Below are 16,440 nucleotides of genomic sequence, written 5' to 3'. Positions count from 1 at the left end.
GGCTCGGCCCGGCCCCGTTCCGCTTGGCACGGCACGGCACGGCTCGGTACGGCTCCGGCAGCTCCCGAGCCATTCAAACAAGTGGCTCCGGCAGCACTTGGGAGCCGGGGCTGGGGAGAGGGCACAGCGCGGCTCCCTGCCCCGGAGGCGCCGGGGCCCTTCACGCTGCCTCTTTTCTCTGGCGCTCGCTCTTTATTTGACGATGAAATAATGTTGACATGTCTTGAATTATTAAGTATTCCCTGGATTTTATTAGCACATGATGCCTAAATGCTGCCTGTATCTGCTGGGGTCTTAACCAGAGAGGAGCGAAGGAGAGAGGCTGAGAGACAGAGCGAGGGAGAGGAGAGAGAGGGGTTTTTGACAGCTGTATTTGTGCTGATAAGCGAAGGCACAAGGAGACGATCGACTAGTGAGACAAGAGGGAAGCGGCGGCTCGGAGCTGCTGAGAGGGGCTGCGCTTCCCTCCCGAGACGGCTCGGCCCTCCCGGCGCCGTGCTGGGGCTTGGGGGGGACCCGAGCCCCCTCCCAGCGCCTGGCCGGGCTCTCGGCCGGTGCCCGTGCCGGGGGGCAGCTCGCTGGCTGGGCACGCCGGCCGCGCGGGGCAGATGCCGATTGAGATCGTGTGTAAAATCAAATTTGCCGAGGAGGATGAGAAGCAGAAGGAGAAAGAAGAAGGGGACAAGGAGAGCCTGATCGAGGAGCCCGCCCGGCCCCGCTCCCGGGACCTGGCCGCCTTCGCCAGCGCCAGCACGCTGCACGGCCTGGGACACATCTGCCGGTCGGGGCGGCTGGGTGTGCGCCAGACCCTCTGGGCGTTCGCCTTCCTGGCCTCGCTCGCCTTCTTCCTCTATCAGGCGGCCAAGTCAGCGCTGCTCTACCTGGAGCACCCCCACGTCATGGCCCTGGACGAGGAGGCCATCCGCGAGATGGTCTTCCCCGCCATCACCATCTGCAACATCAACCGCTACCGCCACTCGGCGCTCACCGACGCTGACATCTTCCACTTGGCCAACATGACCGGGCTGCCCCCCAAGGACCGGGACGGCCACAAGGCCACAGACCTGCTCTACCCCGACCCTGACATGGCTGACATCGTCAACCGCACCGGCCACCAGCTTGACGACATGCTCAAGAGCTGCAACTTCAGCGGCGAGAACTGCTCATCCCGCGATTTCACTGTGGTGAGTGCACGCCTGGCTCAGCTTCCCTGGGGGCCCCAGCCAGCATGGGGGGCACCCACCTGGCCGTGCCTTGCCAGAGCAGGGCTCCTGGCTTGCTCCGGCTGCTGAAGTTTGCATCTCTCTCTGTTTGAGTTTCCCTCCAAGTTTCACACGGAGAGAGAGAGAGGATCCTGCATGGGAACTCTTGGTAGGGCTCTGCACCGCAGAACCGGGCTGCCAGCAGGTCCGTGCCGGAGAGGCTCGCAGGCGGGAGCCAGAGCTGGGGGGAAGCAGGGTTCAGCAGTCCCCAGGGTGGGTGCGCAGTGGGCAGGGGGAAAGCCGTGGTGTAGAGCCCTGCTCCAGCCTGGGCTTCCCCCTAGGTTGAAGTGCTCTGTCACAGGGTGCTTTGCACAGCAAGAGTGGCTGGAGGAACAGGCAGAGACCCCTCTGCACGCATGGGAGCCTTCCTGCGTTTGGGGGGGTTGGTGCTGGGATGTGTGTGAATCTGGAGGCTGCCAGCATTGCACACGCACATGTGTGCACGCACACATGCCGAGTGGCTCCACTCCGGAGGCACGGCTACAGCTGGGCGAGCGGGGGGCTGCCGGGGGCTGCCCGCTCGCTGCCCGGGGCTTGCCGTCAGGGCCTCCTCGCCAGCAGCTCCCTGCCTGCCCAGGCAGCGAGCTCCCGGCCGGGTGCCTCCAGCGTGCAGCTCTTGCTAATATTGAGCCTGGAATCACAAATCCTCGCTGTGGTTTGGGAAAATAAATGTGCTGAACGGGCGGAATACCTGATGGGACCCTTTTCAGACCGTAATGACTCTGGAAATGAGCCGCCTCTCTCCCACGGCTGCCAGGGGCTACTGCTCGGCTGGCTTGATGCGCTCCAGGAGCAGTGCTGCCAGCCGGAGCCTGCTCCGCGCTGGGGAGGGGGATGCGATGCCGTGGGCTGTGCGGGATGCTGGGGGGGGTAGAGAAGGCTCCGTGGGGCTAGAAATGGCTGATGCAGCATGTCCTGTTTCACTTCGTGCCCATCAATACAAAGCCTGCTCGCCGCGCAGGGTGATGCTGTCCCTGGGAAAGCATCGTTTCAGGGCGGGGGGGGGCCTGCCCTGTGGGGGGGGCTGGCATGGGGCACTGCAATGGAGTGGGAAGGAGCAGGGGGCAGTGGGGGGGCAACCCCACTCCTCCCGGGGTTTTGCTGGGCTTTGTGCCTGCTTTACGCCAGCTGCCTGAGTTTGCTGGGAAGAAGTGCGGTTCAGCAGGGCTGGGAGCAGGGAGCTTTGGTGCTGGACAGTCCTGCACGTGGCTCAGCCACGCTGGCTCCAGCCCCGGGGTCCTCCTGGGGGAGCCTGCACAGCTTTGGCTTGTGGGGGAGGCAGCAAGCCCAGCCTTGTGCCGGGCAGTGGCACGGCATGGCAATGGGATTTGACGTGTGCTGAGCTGCGCTGCGAGGCTGGCAGGGTAGAGCTCAGGCGAATGGGGCTGGGTACAAGCTTCCCGCAGCGTGGACATGGTGTGTGGTGTGCACCGTGCTGCGTGGCAGCAGAGGGTGACTGCCAGGACAGTCATCGGGACCCGGTTTCTCAGCAGGTGGCCGTGCAGGACTAGCTGACCTGCCTGCCTCAGCTGCTTACGGGTCTGCCCTGGGGATGCTCAGGCAGCTGGGCTCTGGTGTGCCGGCACCCTGCACTGGAGCAGTCTTCAGGCGTGAGGATGGTTAGTGCCAGCTGACCCCCGGCTCACGGCCCAAAGAAGGGGAGCCCAAGACTCCTGCAGCCTGCACCCCCCCCGTCCGCAGCTCAGCCCTCCAGCCTGGCCTTTGAGGCATCAGGGGCTGTCAGCAGAAAGGGGCATCCCCGTCACCTCTCACTTGCATGGAGCAAAGGGTTGAACCTGGGACAGGAGAGGCTGCAGGACATGGGTGTGGGGAGGGATGGGGGAAGATGTGACCTCTCTCTGTCACATACCATGTCCCAAAGCCTTGCCAGGCAGCAGTGGGACTTGTCGAGGCATCACACTGTTTGCAGCTGGAGCCTCCTGCTCCCGTTCCCCGAGCCGAATCGGTCCCTCGTGCCTCCTGGGAATGACTGAAACACAGAGTGAGCTGCTTGGCAGGCAGGGTGAGTCCCAGCTGTGATGTGTGGGCCTGGGCGCTCCCGTGCCTTCCAGCTGTGGGCCCGACGCAGGGGCACCCGGGCTGCCCTGCACCCAGCCATCATGCAGCAGGGAGCTCCAGGCTTCATCGGTCCCAGTCCTGGGTCCCCATGTGGGCCTTTATGTTCAGAAAGCTCTGGTACCCCCGCTGCAGTGGGTGGATACGTGAGTCACAGTATGTCCCAGCACTGATGGAGGGCTCCCAGACTGCTGCACATCCCAGTGGGTCAAATGGCCTGGGGTCCCAGAGCTCCCAGCCCATGGCGAGCAGCCCCTGGAGCAGAGGTCGCGTCCCCAGGGATGCCATAGAAGGGAAGGAGTTTTTCCTGCAGCCGTGCTTGCAGGAGTGCTGGAGTCCTTCCTTCCCTCTGGGCACGAGGTGGATTTCCTCCAGATGCTGGAAGTTTTACAGCACGAGGGTGGCCAAGCTGTGGGGTCGCCGGCGGCTGGCTGCCTGTTCGGGAGCGGGAGCAGGAGCAGCGCCGAAACTGGAGCGTGTCCCCTCGCGCTGCCGCTTGTAGCCTGTGCTCACATGATAAATAACCCGTGCGGATCCTTTAAGTAAGAGCCATGAGTGGTAAATGATCTTCCCCTATTTAACGTCACAAATCCACATTCTTTATGGGATAGCAAATTAAGAAACTGTGGGGGAAAAAAAAAAAATCCCCAGCGTAAGCATCTTCCATGTAATAAAGCCCGGCTGGGCTGTAAATCTCCCCAGGCGGCAGGGACAGTCCTGAGCCGCAGCAAGGCTCCCCTGCAGCCCGGCTGACAAATGTGCCCCCTGCGTCGGCTGCTGGAGGGCCATGCCAGAGCCCCGGCGAAGCCTCTTCTGACCCCCCCGATTCTTGCCATGCTCCACAGCCCCCCAGTCCTCGCTCTGCCCGGGGGTGAGGGGCTGGGCTGCCCCTGCTGCTGCCCGGTGCCCACCGGCACGCTGCCCCATGCCTCGGCGAGGGCGGCGGGTGCGGAGCCCTGCCGGCTGGGCGAGCGCAGCTGCGGTACCAAGGGCGCGAAGCGTGCGGTGCCGGCACGGGAATAGTGGGTTTTACGTGCTGTTGAGCGGGAGGTTGGGAAGCGACCCCACGGGGCTGGGGCTCAGCTGCGGCAGGTGGCTCATGCCAGCCCTTGCCTCCACGCCTGGCACCCCGGTATGGCCACAGCCCGAGGCCGGTGCCGGCCACGTCACGGGGCACTGTGGGAAAGGAGAGCCCTCCCAGCGGTGCTTTAGGGACAGGGGGGACAGGCAGCTGGGGTGTGCAGGGGTCTGGGGGCTAAGGCAGGCAGTGGGTGGTGATGATCCCCCACCCTGGCTGGCAGCAGCATCCCGCCTGCTCGCTGGCAGCGGCTGTGGCAGAAGGCTCCGTTCGTGGCCGGGCGAGAGCCCGGTGCCTTTCTCAAAACCGCGTCCCCTGTCAAAAGCCTTTTGTTTGTGATGTGTGGCTGCCAAAGCCAGTCCTGCCAGGGCTGGAGGTTGGGGGGGGAATGGGGAGGTTGCTGACAGCTGGCAGCGCCTCTCGGAGATGGCACCGGCCCCGGCTCTCGAGTCAGGGCCTCCCGGCTACCCGGGACGTGCGTGGTGCGGGGCATCTCCCCAGCACCCCATGCAGACCCTGGAGGGGGAAGCCCCTGTGCTGAGACAGGGGGAGCATCCTCAGCTGCATCCCACATGCACCCCGAGAGGTCCTGGCTGGGGGGGTGGGCAGAGGGCAGCAGGCTGTCGCCCCTGCCTCCTCCCAGCAAGGCTCTGCCGCCGTTGCCCCTGCAACCTGCACCGCTCCCGACGCAGGGACTCTGTCTGACCTTTCCGCCAGAACCATACTTAATAAATGTCACATTTTCAGCCTATTTTTATGCTCTATCAGAGCTGGACTCGTTGCTCCTCACCTGCCCTGCCCCGCCTGATGCCTGCTCAGCCCCTGGTGTTCGCCCACCCCATTTCGCCTCTCCCCCTCTGCAGGGCTGAGTGTGACCCGGGGCGCGGGGGGCTTGCCGGGGGCCCCTCAGCAGCTCACTGGGCTCCAGGCACTGCAGGACCTGCCCTGTCTGGGGCACAGAGGGGCTCTGGGGCCAGGCAGTGCCATACGGGTCCCAACACAGTGTCACCCCCACTGGAGGGTGGCATGGCTGCGGATGTGGTAGGTGTCATGCCATGCATGGCAGGAGGGACTGGCTGGGCTGGGGCTGGTGGTGTCAGTGCCTAGGAGAGCCTGGAACATCCCTCGCCGATCCTATGCCTGTGAGCTGCTCGACTGAGCCCAGCTGTGCCCATCTGGGTCACTGCACTCCACTCACTGGATCCATGTCCTGCAGCCCCAGCCCAGCACCTGAGCCATCTCCCCGGGAGCTCGCAGCCCATCCGGAGTTCCCCATCCTCACAGCCTGGCCACCGTGCTTGCGCATCCCCAGGTCTGTGTCCCAGCTGGTGCAGGCACGCCACAGGTTGGTTGCGCTCCTGTCCGGAGCGGCAGCGGCAAGCAGCTCCAGTGCTGTTACACATGAGCCACCCGGGCACAGCTCGAGGCGCCGCTTGTGCCAGAAAACGGGGGACTTTAATGCAATTCGTTGCCATTTAATTTTACACAATTCCTGCTGCTTAATCCACTGAGAAATGCTAATTTATACAATTCACGTCTAAAAATAAATGTCAGTCCAGCAGCTCCCAACAGCGGGTAGTTGCTCCCACCAGCCCCCACCGGAGCCTTGTGCAGGGACCCCAGCCCAGAGCCCACCCTGCCCCTGGCCAGCCAGGCTGCTGCTCCTCGCCCGGTGGTGCCCAGGCTGCAGCAGCATGTAGGTAAATGTGGGGGTAATGAGGATTTGGGGTACCATGGTGGGACAGCGAGGGGTTGGCTGCACCTAGGGGTGTTACTGCAAAGCCCCTCATCACAGTGGGTCTCAGGGCACTGTGGCAAGGAGACACTGGGTGTCTCGGCAATCTGGCTGTCTTTCAGATGGTTGGGGAGGTGTGAGGGGCATGGGGCTCCCAAGGTGTCTTTGGGACCCGCGCTCCTCCATGGCTTCCCCCGGAAAGACAGCCTCAGCCCTGTGCGCAGCTGCACCTTAGGCTGCAGCTGGGGTGCACGGGACGAGAGGGGGGTCCCGGTGCAAAGAGCTGGCGTGGGGCCACCTGGCCTGCATGAGGGGTCCAGCCGTGGGTCGGGGCAGCCTCTGCCTGGCTGGCAGGTATTAACTGGTCACAAAGCACCATTAATGAATATGGGAGGGGAGGGAAGTGCGCACCCCTCCTGCCTGGGGAGTGGGGATGCATCATTAGGCCGTAAGGAGGCTGCTCTGCAGGGGACAAGGAGCGGGTCGGATCCTGCAGGGACAGGGACCCATGTCTGGGAAGAGCCTGTGCTCAGCTTCCCAGACCCCTGGCTCTTGCCCCCAAGCATCTCTATACCCCACTACCCCCCTTCCCAACCCTGCTGCCCCTTGCACCTCGCCCCCGTCACATCCCATCTCCCACCCCTTTGCTAGGCAGACCCCCATGCCACCCCCATCCAAGTGGGGTGGCACCGGCACCAGCAGCGACACCGGGGAGGGGGTGCTGGGGCAGCAGGGTGGGTGGCGAGGCTGTGGCCCTGGGTGCTGGCTCCCTGCCGGAGGGGGCCGAGGCGGGGGAACAGGGGGGTGCGGAGGCGACGCGGCGGGGGAGCGGAGATGCTGGAGGAGCCGGCGGCTTTCCCACCGTCTCCCTGATTGAGATCAGATCACCGTGAGCATAAAAAAGCTCTCTTCATAATTATATTTAATGAATTGACTTTAAAAGCTCTTATGCTCTTATCTGGGTAATTTAATATCACACACTTAATAAGCCTGTCTCTGATACGGGGGGGAGCCAGCGGCCAGGACGCCCGCGCCTGGTGTGGCTCCCCAGGGACACAGGACGTGCCACGAGGCTGGTGCCATGTGCCAGGCTGGGCAGATCGGGGGCACCACCGTCCCTCAGGGCCAGGGCACCCGTGGGGTGTCTGTGGGGCGGTGCCCCCCCAGCGTTCCTGGCTGCAGAGTGGGGTGGGCACCTTGGGCAGCTGTGGGAGGGATGGGGCCAGGGCACCCGTGGGGGCTTGGCCCCAGGAGTGGGTGCTTGCTGATGCATGGGGCTGCAGGGCTGTGGGGCCATGGGGCGGTGGGGACACAGGGCTGTGAGGCTGACAGAGTAGGGTGACTGGCTGGGTGACAGGAAGGTTCATGGGGTGCAGTGTGGCTGGCTGGGCACGGAGGCTCTGGGCATGGGGCAGGGCTGGCTGGAGTGCAGGTGTCCTGTGCCGGCGACGTGGTTGGATGCCCTGTGGCTGGCAGGGCACTGCTGTGACAGTCGTGGCAGGGGTCCCACAGCCAGGCGGCACTGGGGGCAGCCACAGGGCAGAGTGCACCACGGGTCCCAGTGCCACGATGCTGTTGGCACCCTGTGTCCCTCCAGCTCCGGCCACCTGCCCACCTGGGGTAGCCGTCTGGGGTGGCATGGGGATAAACGAAGGCTTGTCACCATGGTCTCTGCAGCTCTGCCCCCCCAGCTCCTGCGCTGCCAGCCAGGGTGCCGGCTGCCTCCCTGCATGCAGTCACTGCTGCAGCCCCAGCAGGAGTCCTTGGCCCCCCCGCAACCCATCGGTGCGTGCAGGCGGGCGCCTGCGGCGAGCCGGAGGGGCAGGCTCTGCCATATGGAGCCGGGGGCCCTGGGGACCGTGGGAGCCTCTGCAGGGTCTGGGGCTGGGACCCGTGCCCCGTGGCCGTTGGGGCAGCCCCTGGCATCGCCCACACCAGGCACTCGTTTGGCAGCGGGGCGGAAAGCCACCAGCCGGGTTCGTGCCCCGCACGCATCAGACCAGGAGCAGCTGGGAGATGGCCGGTCCCCCCAGCCTGGCACCACGTCCCCGGTCACCCTGTGCCCTCCGGCCCCTGATTTCCAAGTGTTGGAGGACGGAGTGGCACGTCCCAGCATCCCTGCCTGCGCTGCCCCGGGACCCGCAGCAGGGATGGGGAGGGTGACGAGGGCAGGGTGCGCGGTGCTGGCCCACGGCCGGCCTTCCCCCCCGGGTGCCGGGGTGCCTGGCGGTGCCGGCTGCCATGCCGGCGCTCGGTGCCAAGGCCGGGAGGGCTGGAAGGGAGGCGCGTGCCAAGGCGGCGGAGCGGGGGGACGAGGATGCAGCTGCCACCTGGCCCTGCGGGGGGGGACAGCCCCGGGCGGAGCGGGGACCCCGGGCTCCCCGCCGCCGGCGTGGGGCACGGGACAGCCGTGCCGGGTCTCCCGTCGCAGGGGAGCGGCTGGAGCAGGAGGTTTACGGAGCTGCACTAAGTGACGCAAATGGTTTGAAGCCCATAAAGAGAGACGGTTTTATGTAAGACGACTATATAAAGCTCTGCTGTTCTGCCATTGATGAGATATAGGCCTTTATTTATAGAAGGCAATGTTTGCGGTGCGAGCGCTGAAAGCCAGCCAGGGACCCGCAGATAGGGCGTCGAGTCATTTCACATGCAGCTGCCGTCGACACTGTTCACACATTAAAGAAAAAAATTAACAAGTTTGCAGCCAGTCAGGTGGAAAAAACAATAATTGTCAAAAACCGTATTTCCCCCCTTTTCCAATAACAAATAGCTGGAACGCTGCTGGGGAGGTTTGGGCTTGTTCTGGGAAAGGACGGCTGGGAAAGGAGGCTCTGGCCAGGCTGGGGGATAGAGCAGGTGGCGGGAGGCAGCCAGGGGTGGGAGGAGAGCCCAGGCAGGGGATGCAAGCAGGGGCTGCTGCCAGCACCCAGGCGCCTGGCAGGGGGTGGATGCCCCTGCCTGGGCTTTTATATGGCCAGGACTAGAATAATAGGGCCTGCGGGCAGGCATGATGGTGCTGGCAGAGCAGCATGGCAGACCAGCATGGCCGTGTGTGCGCTGGGGGCTGGGGAGGGGGGAAAACACCAGGAGCTGAAGGTGCTCGTTGCGCAGGGGGCTGCGGACCAAGCCCCCCTGGGTTTTCCTGCCTGGCCCGGCATTGCCTCTCCCCGCCTGTGCACACAGGGATGCTGTGAGGTTATTTCTTTGCCAGATGTGGCTGGGTTTTTACTGGAGAGCAAGCAGCGAGTCCCTGTGGTCAGAGCGCCCTGCCAAATTTTGTTTCATGCACGAAAGGAGGAAAAACTTCTCATGATTAATTGTGCAATAGGGGAGAACATGCATCTCTCTAACCTGCTCCTTGCCGGTTGCCGGCCTTTTCTCCCAGGCGCTGCCCCGACATCCAGTCCAGGAGGAGGCGGTGAGCTCATCCTCTGGGGACGGGGTGCACGGCAAGGGTGCGAGGGCGGGAGGGTGCCGACACCTCTGCCACGTCCTAACTCTGCAAGGGCCGTGAAGGGGAAGAAAGCCAGCCAGGGCTTCACAACAGGGGAGCAGAGTCTGGCTCGTGCTTGAGCTGCTTCCCTGCAGCTCCCTGCGCCTTTCTGCGGGTGGCTGCCCCCTGCTTACGCTGCAAAACCTTCCCACTGTGCTCTGAGCCATGCCCGCCAGCAGCGGTTACAAGGCAGGGTGCTGCCAGCCCCATCCGTTCGCGGCTGCATCGCTGTGCCGGCAGAAAACAGAAGGCGAGGACGGCCCTGCTGCTGAGCCGGGACGTGTGGCACCGTGCTGCTGGTCTCGGGTGGGGGGCCTGGGCCTGCACCCCGACCTGCTGGGACTTGAGGCTCCCGCATGTGCCTGTCCTGTCCCCAGGAGGCATCGCTGCCTGCCCAGCCACCCTCGCAGAGGTGGGGAGGGCCCCTCGGCGGAGGCACCTCCGGCTTGCCGTGCCCCTCTCTGGGCGCAGATGCAAGCCGGAGCATGCTTTGCACCTAAACGGCTGTTAAGCTCGGCTGGAGTCAACAGGTTTTCTTCCAGCAGAACAAAAGGTTTCCTCCTGATTGCAGCTCCGGGAAGGCAAGCGCAGGAGAAGGTGGGGAGGCAGGAAAGCCAGAGGCTGGGAGGACCTGCAGGTGCCACGTCCCGGCGGCACAGGGATCGGTCGGGGACCCCTCTCTGTGTTGGGGAGCTCAGCTGGGCTGGAGAGCCGGGCTGGCCCCTGCCCATGGTGGCAGGGCAGGCAGGGAGCAGGGGCTGGGGGGTCCCACTGGCCCGCTGCCGGGTGCCAGCCCCTGGGATGTGCAGGGCGGGAGGGGAGAGGAGACACAAGCCTGGTCAGAGCAGAGCCCCTGATTAATCACTAACTGCCGGACCTCCAGCCAGCAGCTCATTAGCCGTTTAATTCCCGGTGCCCAGGGTGCTGGAGGGCTGCGCGGCTCTGATTGAGGTGGCCGCACTCGTCTGGGCAACTGCAATCAGACCGTGGCTCCCCAGCCCCGGGCACAGGCACAATTAGTGGCCATGTCCTCTGTGCTCCCTGGGTGGGTTGGGCAGTGGGTGCTGCAGGTACTGTGGGTGATGCAAGTGCTGCGGGTGCTGCAGGCGCTGCAGTTGCTGCAGGTGCTGCGGTCAGGCATGGGTGAGGCACATCAGTGACAGTGGCTGCGGAGGGCCAGCAGGCATCCCCGGGGTCAGGAGACGTGCCCGTGTCTCCTCCTGTATCCAGCTGTACCCTGCATGTGCCCGGAGCGTCACGGTCCCGGCGGTGTCACGGGGCTGGGAGCGGCTGTCAGCGGTGTTGGCGGCCATGGCGAGGCACTGCGCTCGGCTGCACAGGGATATTTTGCCAGGCTGTCATTGCTGAGGGGCAGCGGCCCTGGCACCCCGTGCATCCCTGTGCTGTCTCATCCCTCCGCCACCTGCACCTGCACCCACAGGGCTGCAGGGCGAGGGCTGCAGGTGGCACCCATGTCCCTGCCTGCACCCTCATGTCCCTGCCTGCACCCTCATGTCCCTGCTACTACCCCAGGCTCTTTCCTGCCCCGGCTCTTCTTCCTCCCGGGCTGGGGCTCAGCCTGGGCGACCCCTCTGGGGATGGGCTGGGGGTGCTCACCGGGGCCAGGGGAGCGGGACAGGGGCAGGAGGGAGCTGAGTGCCCCCACAGAGCAAGGCACCGGCCGTGCATGCTGCCCATAAACCTCATACCTCATCCTGGGCATGCGGAGGTGGGCACCGCTGTGCCTCCTGGCTGCAGGGGGGTGTTTGCAGCTCGGCTGCCCCCCATTGCCCTCCAAACCCTGCCGTGCCCTTCAATCCCAAGCTGCCGTCCCTATTTCCTTGCAGGCTGGGGAGGGAGGGAGGGACTGAGCCGCAGAGGGAAGCGTCTCCATCTGTCTTCAATGCTCCAGCGGCTGGAGCGGGGCAGGGCGGGAGCCTGCGGGTGTCCCTGCTGCAGGGGGCGGTGGGGCGAGCAGGGATGGGATGCATGTGGGGGCAAGCTGGGGGCCTCGCTGGGGCTGTGACCCCCGCAGAAGAGGCAGGGCCAGCCCAGCATCTGCTGCTGCTGCCCCCGGGAAGGGCACAGAGCAGCCTGCCTTCCCAGGCAGCGTGTGACTGAGGGCACTATGCAAATCCAGCTGAGATTGATGCAAGTATTAATTATGTCCCAGTGTCTCAGCTCCCACCCGGCCAGGCAGGGCGCAGGGTGCCACGGCTGCTCACGCAGGAGAGCCGGGTTTGTGCTGTCAGTGTCCCCTACACGTGTCCCCTGGGTCCCCAGCCTGCTCCATCACCCCGCTGCGCAGCGTGCTGTGCCGTGCCGGGCCAGCCCTGCTCTCCCAGCCCCGTGGCACTGCCTGGTCCGGGGGGCGAAGCCATCACTGAATGGGGAGGCGAACGGTCCGACACAGGAACAGCGTGAGTGCTGTCAAGCAGCCTGGTGTGCCCAGCTCTGAGGTCCTGCTAATCAGAGAGTGTCTGCAATTACATGTGCTAATTACAGGCAGAGGTTCACAGAGATTCCTGCCCTGCTGGCACTGCGCTGGTCTCACCGGGGTGTGTTGCTCCTGCGTGAGGACAGGAGTGGATAACCAGGGCTGCTCAGCTGGCTCTCCCTGCCCAGGCACGGTATATGACAGCCAGGCCCCCTGCCCAGCCCCATCCCATCCCATATCAATCTCCATCCCATCCTATCGCCATCTCAATCCCCATTCCATTCCATCCCATCTCAATGTCCATCCCATCCCGTTGCATCTCAGTCTCCATCCCACCCCATCCCATGCTGGGCATGGTGTGTGGTGCTGTCCTCAGAGACACCACACATGTGGCTGTGACAGCCACTCCGTCCCTGAGCACCTGGCTGATCCCATCTCGGTGGAGTTGCTTTTCAGAGGGAGTTTTTCAGGCTCTGACCCCCGTGTCCTGCTGCCGCTCTGACATCCTGTTTCCTTATCGCCTGACATGACCTTAATTAACTCCCCAGGCTGATAACACTCTGGGCTTCTCCTCCAGGAGCTGTATCTCGGCATTGTGTCCTGCCTCACCCACTCAGGGACCGCTGCAGAGACTGCACAGACAGTCTGGAGCAAGGGAGAGAGGGGACTGCATGGTGCAGGCAGGGCAGGGCAGTGATAGCTGGGGATACTGGGGTGACATGGAGGGGATGGGGCAGTACTGGAGGGGGTGGGTTGGTGCTGCGTTGAGGGTTGCAGGGGAGATGCTGACTGGCTGGAGGTGGCTGTCCTGGTGCAGAGGTGGGGGTGAGGGCAGGAGCGGGGGCTGTGCCGATGCCCGGGGCAGGGTGGTGCTGGCAGCAGTGCCCGTGGCAGGAGCATCTGTCCCAGGCAGGCAGAGGTGCTGTGCAGCAGCGTGGAGGGGTCCTGGCTCTCCTCGTGCTGCTGCAGGCAGGGCACAGGGGCTGCTCAGCTGGCCGGAGCCGGGAGCTGGGGTGGGGGGCTCGGGAGGCTGAGCCATCCCACCCAGCCGCCCCTCTGCCTCTAGCCCGGGCAGATTGAAATGCCGGCACCGATGACTTTTGTAGCCACTTTATCTCTCACACTCGGCAAATATTGGCAGAGGGGAGATGATTCAATAGCGAGGTTTGCAGATGGGAATCTTGGTGTGTGATCCCACCGGCTCCGTGCTGTGCAGCAGCCCGGCTGCCTCTGCAGCAGCTGCCGCTCTCTGGGGTCGAGCCTGGCACGGGCAGAGCCTGGGGCCAGCAGGGCTGCTCCCAGCACCTTCTCCCCACGGACTGGTTCCCAGCAAGGCACTGGTCTGAGCTTCACTGTGCTGCAGCTCATGTCTCATGCTCCAGCACAGGCAGCTTGGGCCCTGGAGCAGGGTCCCTGCTGGGGGGTCCTGTCACTCAAGTGCCACCAGACCTGTAGGCAGCTCTGCCCTGGCAGCATCCAGGACGATGCCATGAGCTCTGCAAAAAGCAAAGGGTGTGAAATGCCCTCGGCCAGTCTCCTCCTGGCTTGCAGACACACAACCCTCCTCCCCACAGCTCCTAGTCCCCAAAACCTTAGTTGTGCCTGTCTCAGGTGCTCAGGTCCCATCCCCAGACCGCCAGCCCAGGCAGCAGGTAGGATGGAGGACCAGTTGTTCTTCCTGGGGCATCTGTGGCCAGGGTTCAGTTCATCCCCTCTGCTAAAGCTGCCTGCAGATGCAGTGGGAATTGCATTTTCCTGAAGCTGGGCATGCAGTGGATACCACGGGCATTATGGAAAGTGTGTACAGATACTGCTGCTCACAGCACGTGATGTATGGGCTGCTGCAGACAGCATATGGTCCTGGGAACGCGGCACTGGCTCCGAGCAGGGGGAAGGGGAGATGGTCTGAAGGACACAGGAGTTGGGAGCTACCAGTGCTGCTCCCCAGTGTGTGGGAGGCAAAGGGGGAAGGAGTCCTCCAGCTGCAGGGGCAGGTTGTCCCATCCCATCCCATCCCATCCCATCCCATCCCTGCCAGGACAAGTCCCTGCTCCCATAGCAAGCCCTGGGAGCTGGGAGGAGCCAGGGGGGACTGGGGAGCTCCTGCAGATGCTGAGGATGAGCACAAAGGCAATGTGGCCCAAACATCCAGGAGGGGCAGGCACCCCCGGAGTCCTGAGCTCCCCCAGCCTATTGCCGCCTGCGTGGCGAGCAGAGGATGGGGATACAGGGATATGGGGATACAGGGATATGGGGATACGGGCCATGGGGTTGTCCCTGCCCATCGGTGCCCATGCCTCTTCCCCTACCTGGCAGCCCCAAGGAGGGAGCCCCTGCCAACTCTGGGGCATGGGGGCTCTGTCGATCAGCCCCTCCGCCCAGGAGCGCGCAGGCTGGGGAAAGCCAACCCCTATCATGTTTGTTCCATTGATTTAGCACCGCGGAGAGGGTTTAATCAGCCTTTAGCCTGCACGCTCCAGCATTAAGAACAAATCCATTAGCCACGAGATAACCACAAAGGGTTGCGCTGAGGCTGGATGAGGTCCCAGCGCCTTCAAGATGCAAATTGGCAATCAAAGATCAAAGCCGCGCAGCTCCCTAATCTCTACTAAAAGGGCTCAGCTATTAACGAGCCCTTTCCCGTTGGGCTGTGATCACCCCACTTCACTTGGGCTCCCGATGTGCTGGCGGGTTACACCATCACCCCAACCAGCCCCCCAGTGCCTGTGGCCCCCTGAGCTGGCCCTGGGGAGGAGGGTGCAGCCAGGGTTCAGGCTGTTTGCATGTTTCCTTCAGTTCTCACATGCTGGGGTCAAATTCGTGTTGGCAGAGAGAGCAGAGCCCCCAGCATCATCTGGGGGTCAGCGGCTGGAGGGGAGGAGAAGGGAAGAGGTGGGAGTCAGGGTGGAGCAGGGTGGTGGTGGAGCTGTGCAGGGCTTATGCGGTGACTTTGGGGACAAGGGGGGATGCTGGCAGGTGGCTCCCCTCCCACTGCTCAGGGATTTAGCCTGCTTCAGCCCTTGGCTGGCTGCACCAGGTGGCTCAGGGCAATCCCTGCTGGCCCCAGGGAAATCAGTGCTGGGGAGCATGGCGCAGGGGGGGCAGGCAGCAGGGTGTGGGTGAGGGACCAGGGCAGAGCAGGGTGCCTTGGAGCCAAATTCCCCTCTTGGGGGTATTCCTGCCCACCCCATGTCACCCTGGGGCGGGGGGTGCACAAAGCCCCGGCTCCCGTAGCTGCCCTGCCAGCTCCTGCATGGCGCTGGGGTCAGTCTGCAGGTTGGGGGGCTTCCCCCTGCTCCCCGCCCAGGCCATCCCACCTGCAGAGGCTCCATGCACTGCCACCCCGGCAGCCCCTGGAGTCCCAGCCACCCTGCACCACACAGGAGAGCCGTGAAGCCGCTGAGCTGTGACAGGAGCTGTGTTGCCAGCACCGTCAGCAAATCTCTGACAGCACGGATGTGTGCTCCGCTCAGCCTGGTCTGGCTCGGGGACCAGCATCCCCCTGCATCCCGCTGCGAGGGTGAGGGACAGGTGGGCAGGGGACCCATCAGCCCCGGCAGCGGGGAGCAGAGAGTCATGTCCAGCTCTCCTCTGTCCGGGGACCTGCTCTGCCGGTGGCCGCTTGGCGAGGTGCCGCTCGTGGGTCTCACGGTACCCCCAGGCAGGCAGCACAGCCTTGCAAGAGGAACAGGCAGTGAGGCGCTGGCAGCACCTCAGCCAGGGTGACAATAAATCTTATCGGTGTAAACCCATCTGTAGACAGCAGGATAACCCCCGTGACAACCCGGCTAGCGCGGAGGCTTCATCTGCACCGTGTCAGTGCTGTGGATTTACAGATAAATGCCACGGCTGGAGGGACCGTGTCTGTGCTGGCACCTGCTGGCTCCCGAGAGGCGGCCCCCCCTCCGCTCCTGCCCACCCCCGCCCTGCAGCTGCGGGAGCTGCCAGGGCCAGGCCGGGGGTGACCCAGCAACATTGGCCATGGTGTGCCTGGTGGGATGAGGAGACAGAGCGGAGCTGGTTTGGCATCTGGCAGGGGAGCTCCTGGATAGGTGAGGATGGAGGGAGGGGGACACGCAGGACGAGGCGGCATTGCCCTGCCTGCTGTCCTTGGCCCTGCCATGTCGTACGGGCACCATCCCACAGAGCCCTGCATCCCCCATCCACCCACGGGGACGCGGGCATCGCGCAGGCTGGACCGCCAGAGCACGTGTCCGCGGGGGCAAAGTCCAGGAAAAGCGCGCGTGCGTGCGTGCGTGACCCGGGCAGCGCGTCCCCGAGACGCCGCGCTCCGTGGGTGCAGTCTGCGTGCGCGTCCCTCCACGCGCGTGTCCCCGGGCGGCCGCCCCGCTCTGGCCG

The 16,440-nt window shown here is 64.3% G+C and overlaps 1 protein-coding gene across 1 annotated transcript in view; it reads left to right on the top strand.

Annotated features, from left to right (window-relative positions):
- The first annotated feature begins 348 nt into the window (after nt 1-348).
- Nucleotides 349-16,440, top strand: part of ASIC4 (acid-sensing (proton-gated) ion channel family member 4) — a 27,653-nt gene continuing 11,561 nt past the window's right edge. Inside the window, exon 1 of the mRNA XM_010567909.1 lies at nt 349-1,184. Coding sequence (XP_010566211.1) covers nt 609-1,184 — 576 coding nt within the window. The 5' untranslated portion in view covers nt 349-608. The remainder of the gene's footprint in view (nt 1,185-16,440) is intronic.

This window comes from Haliaeetus leucocephalus, unplaced genomic scaffold (genome assembly GCF_000737465.1).
Source record: "Haliaeetus leucocephalus isolate CR32 unplaced genomic scaffold, Haliaeetus_leucocephalus-4.0 Scaffold1, whole genome shotgun sequence".
NCBI lineage: Eukaryota > Metazoa > Chordata > Aves > Accipitriformes > Accipitridae > Haliaeetus > Haliaeetus leucocephalus.
Note: the sequence above shows the minus strand (reverse complement) of the source record. Positions and strands in the feature narration are given on the sequence as shown.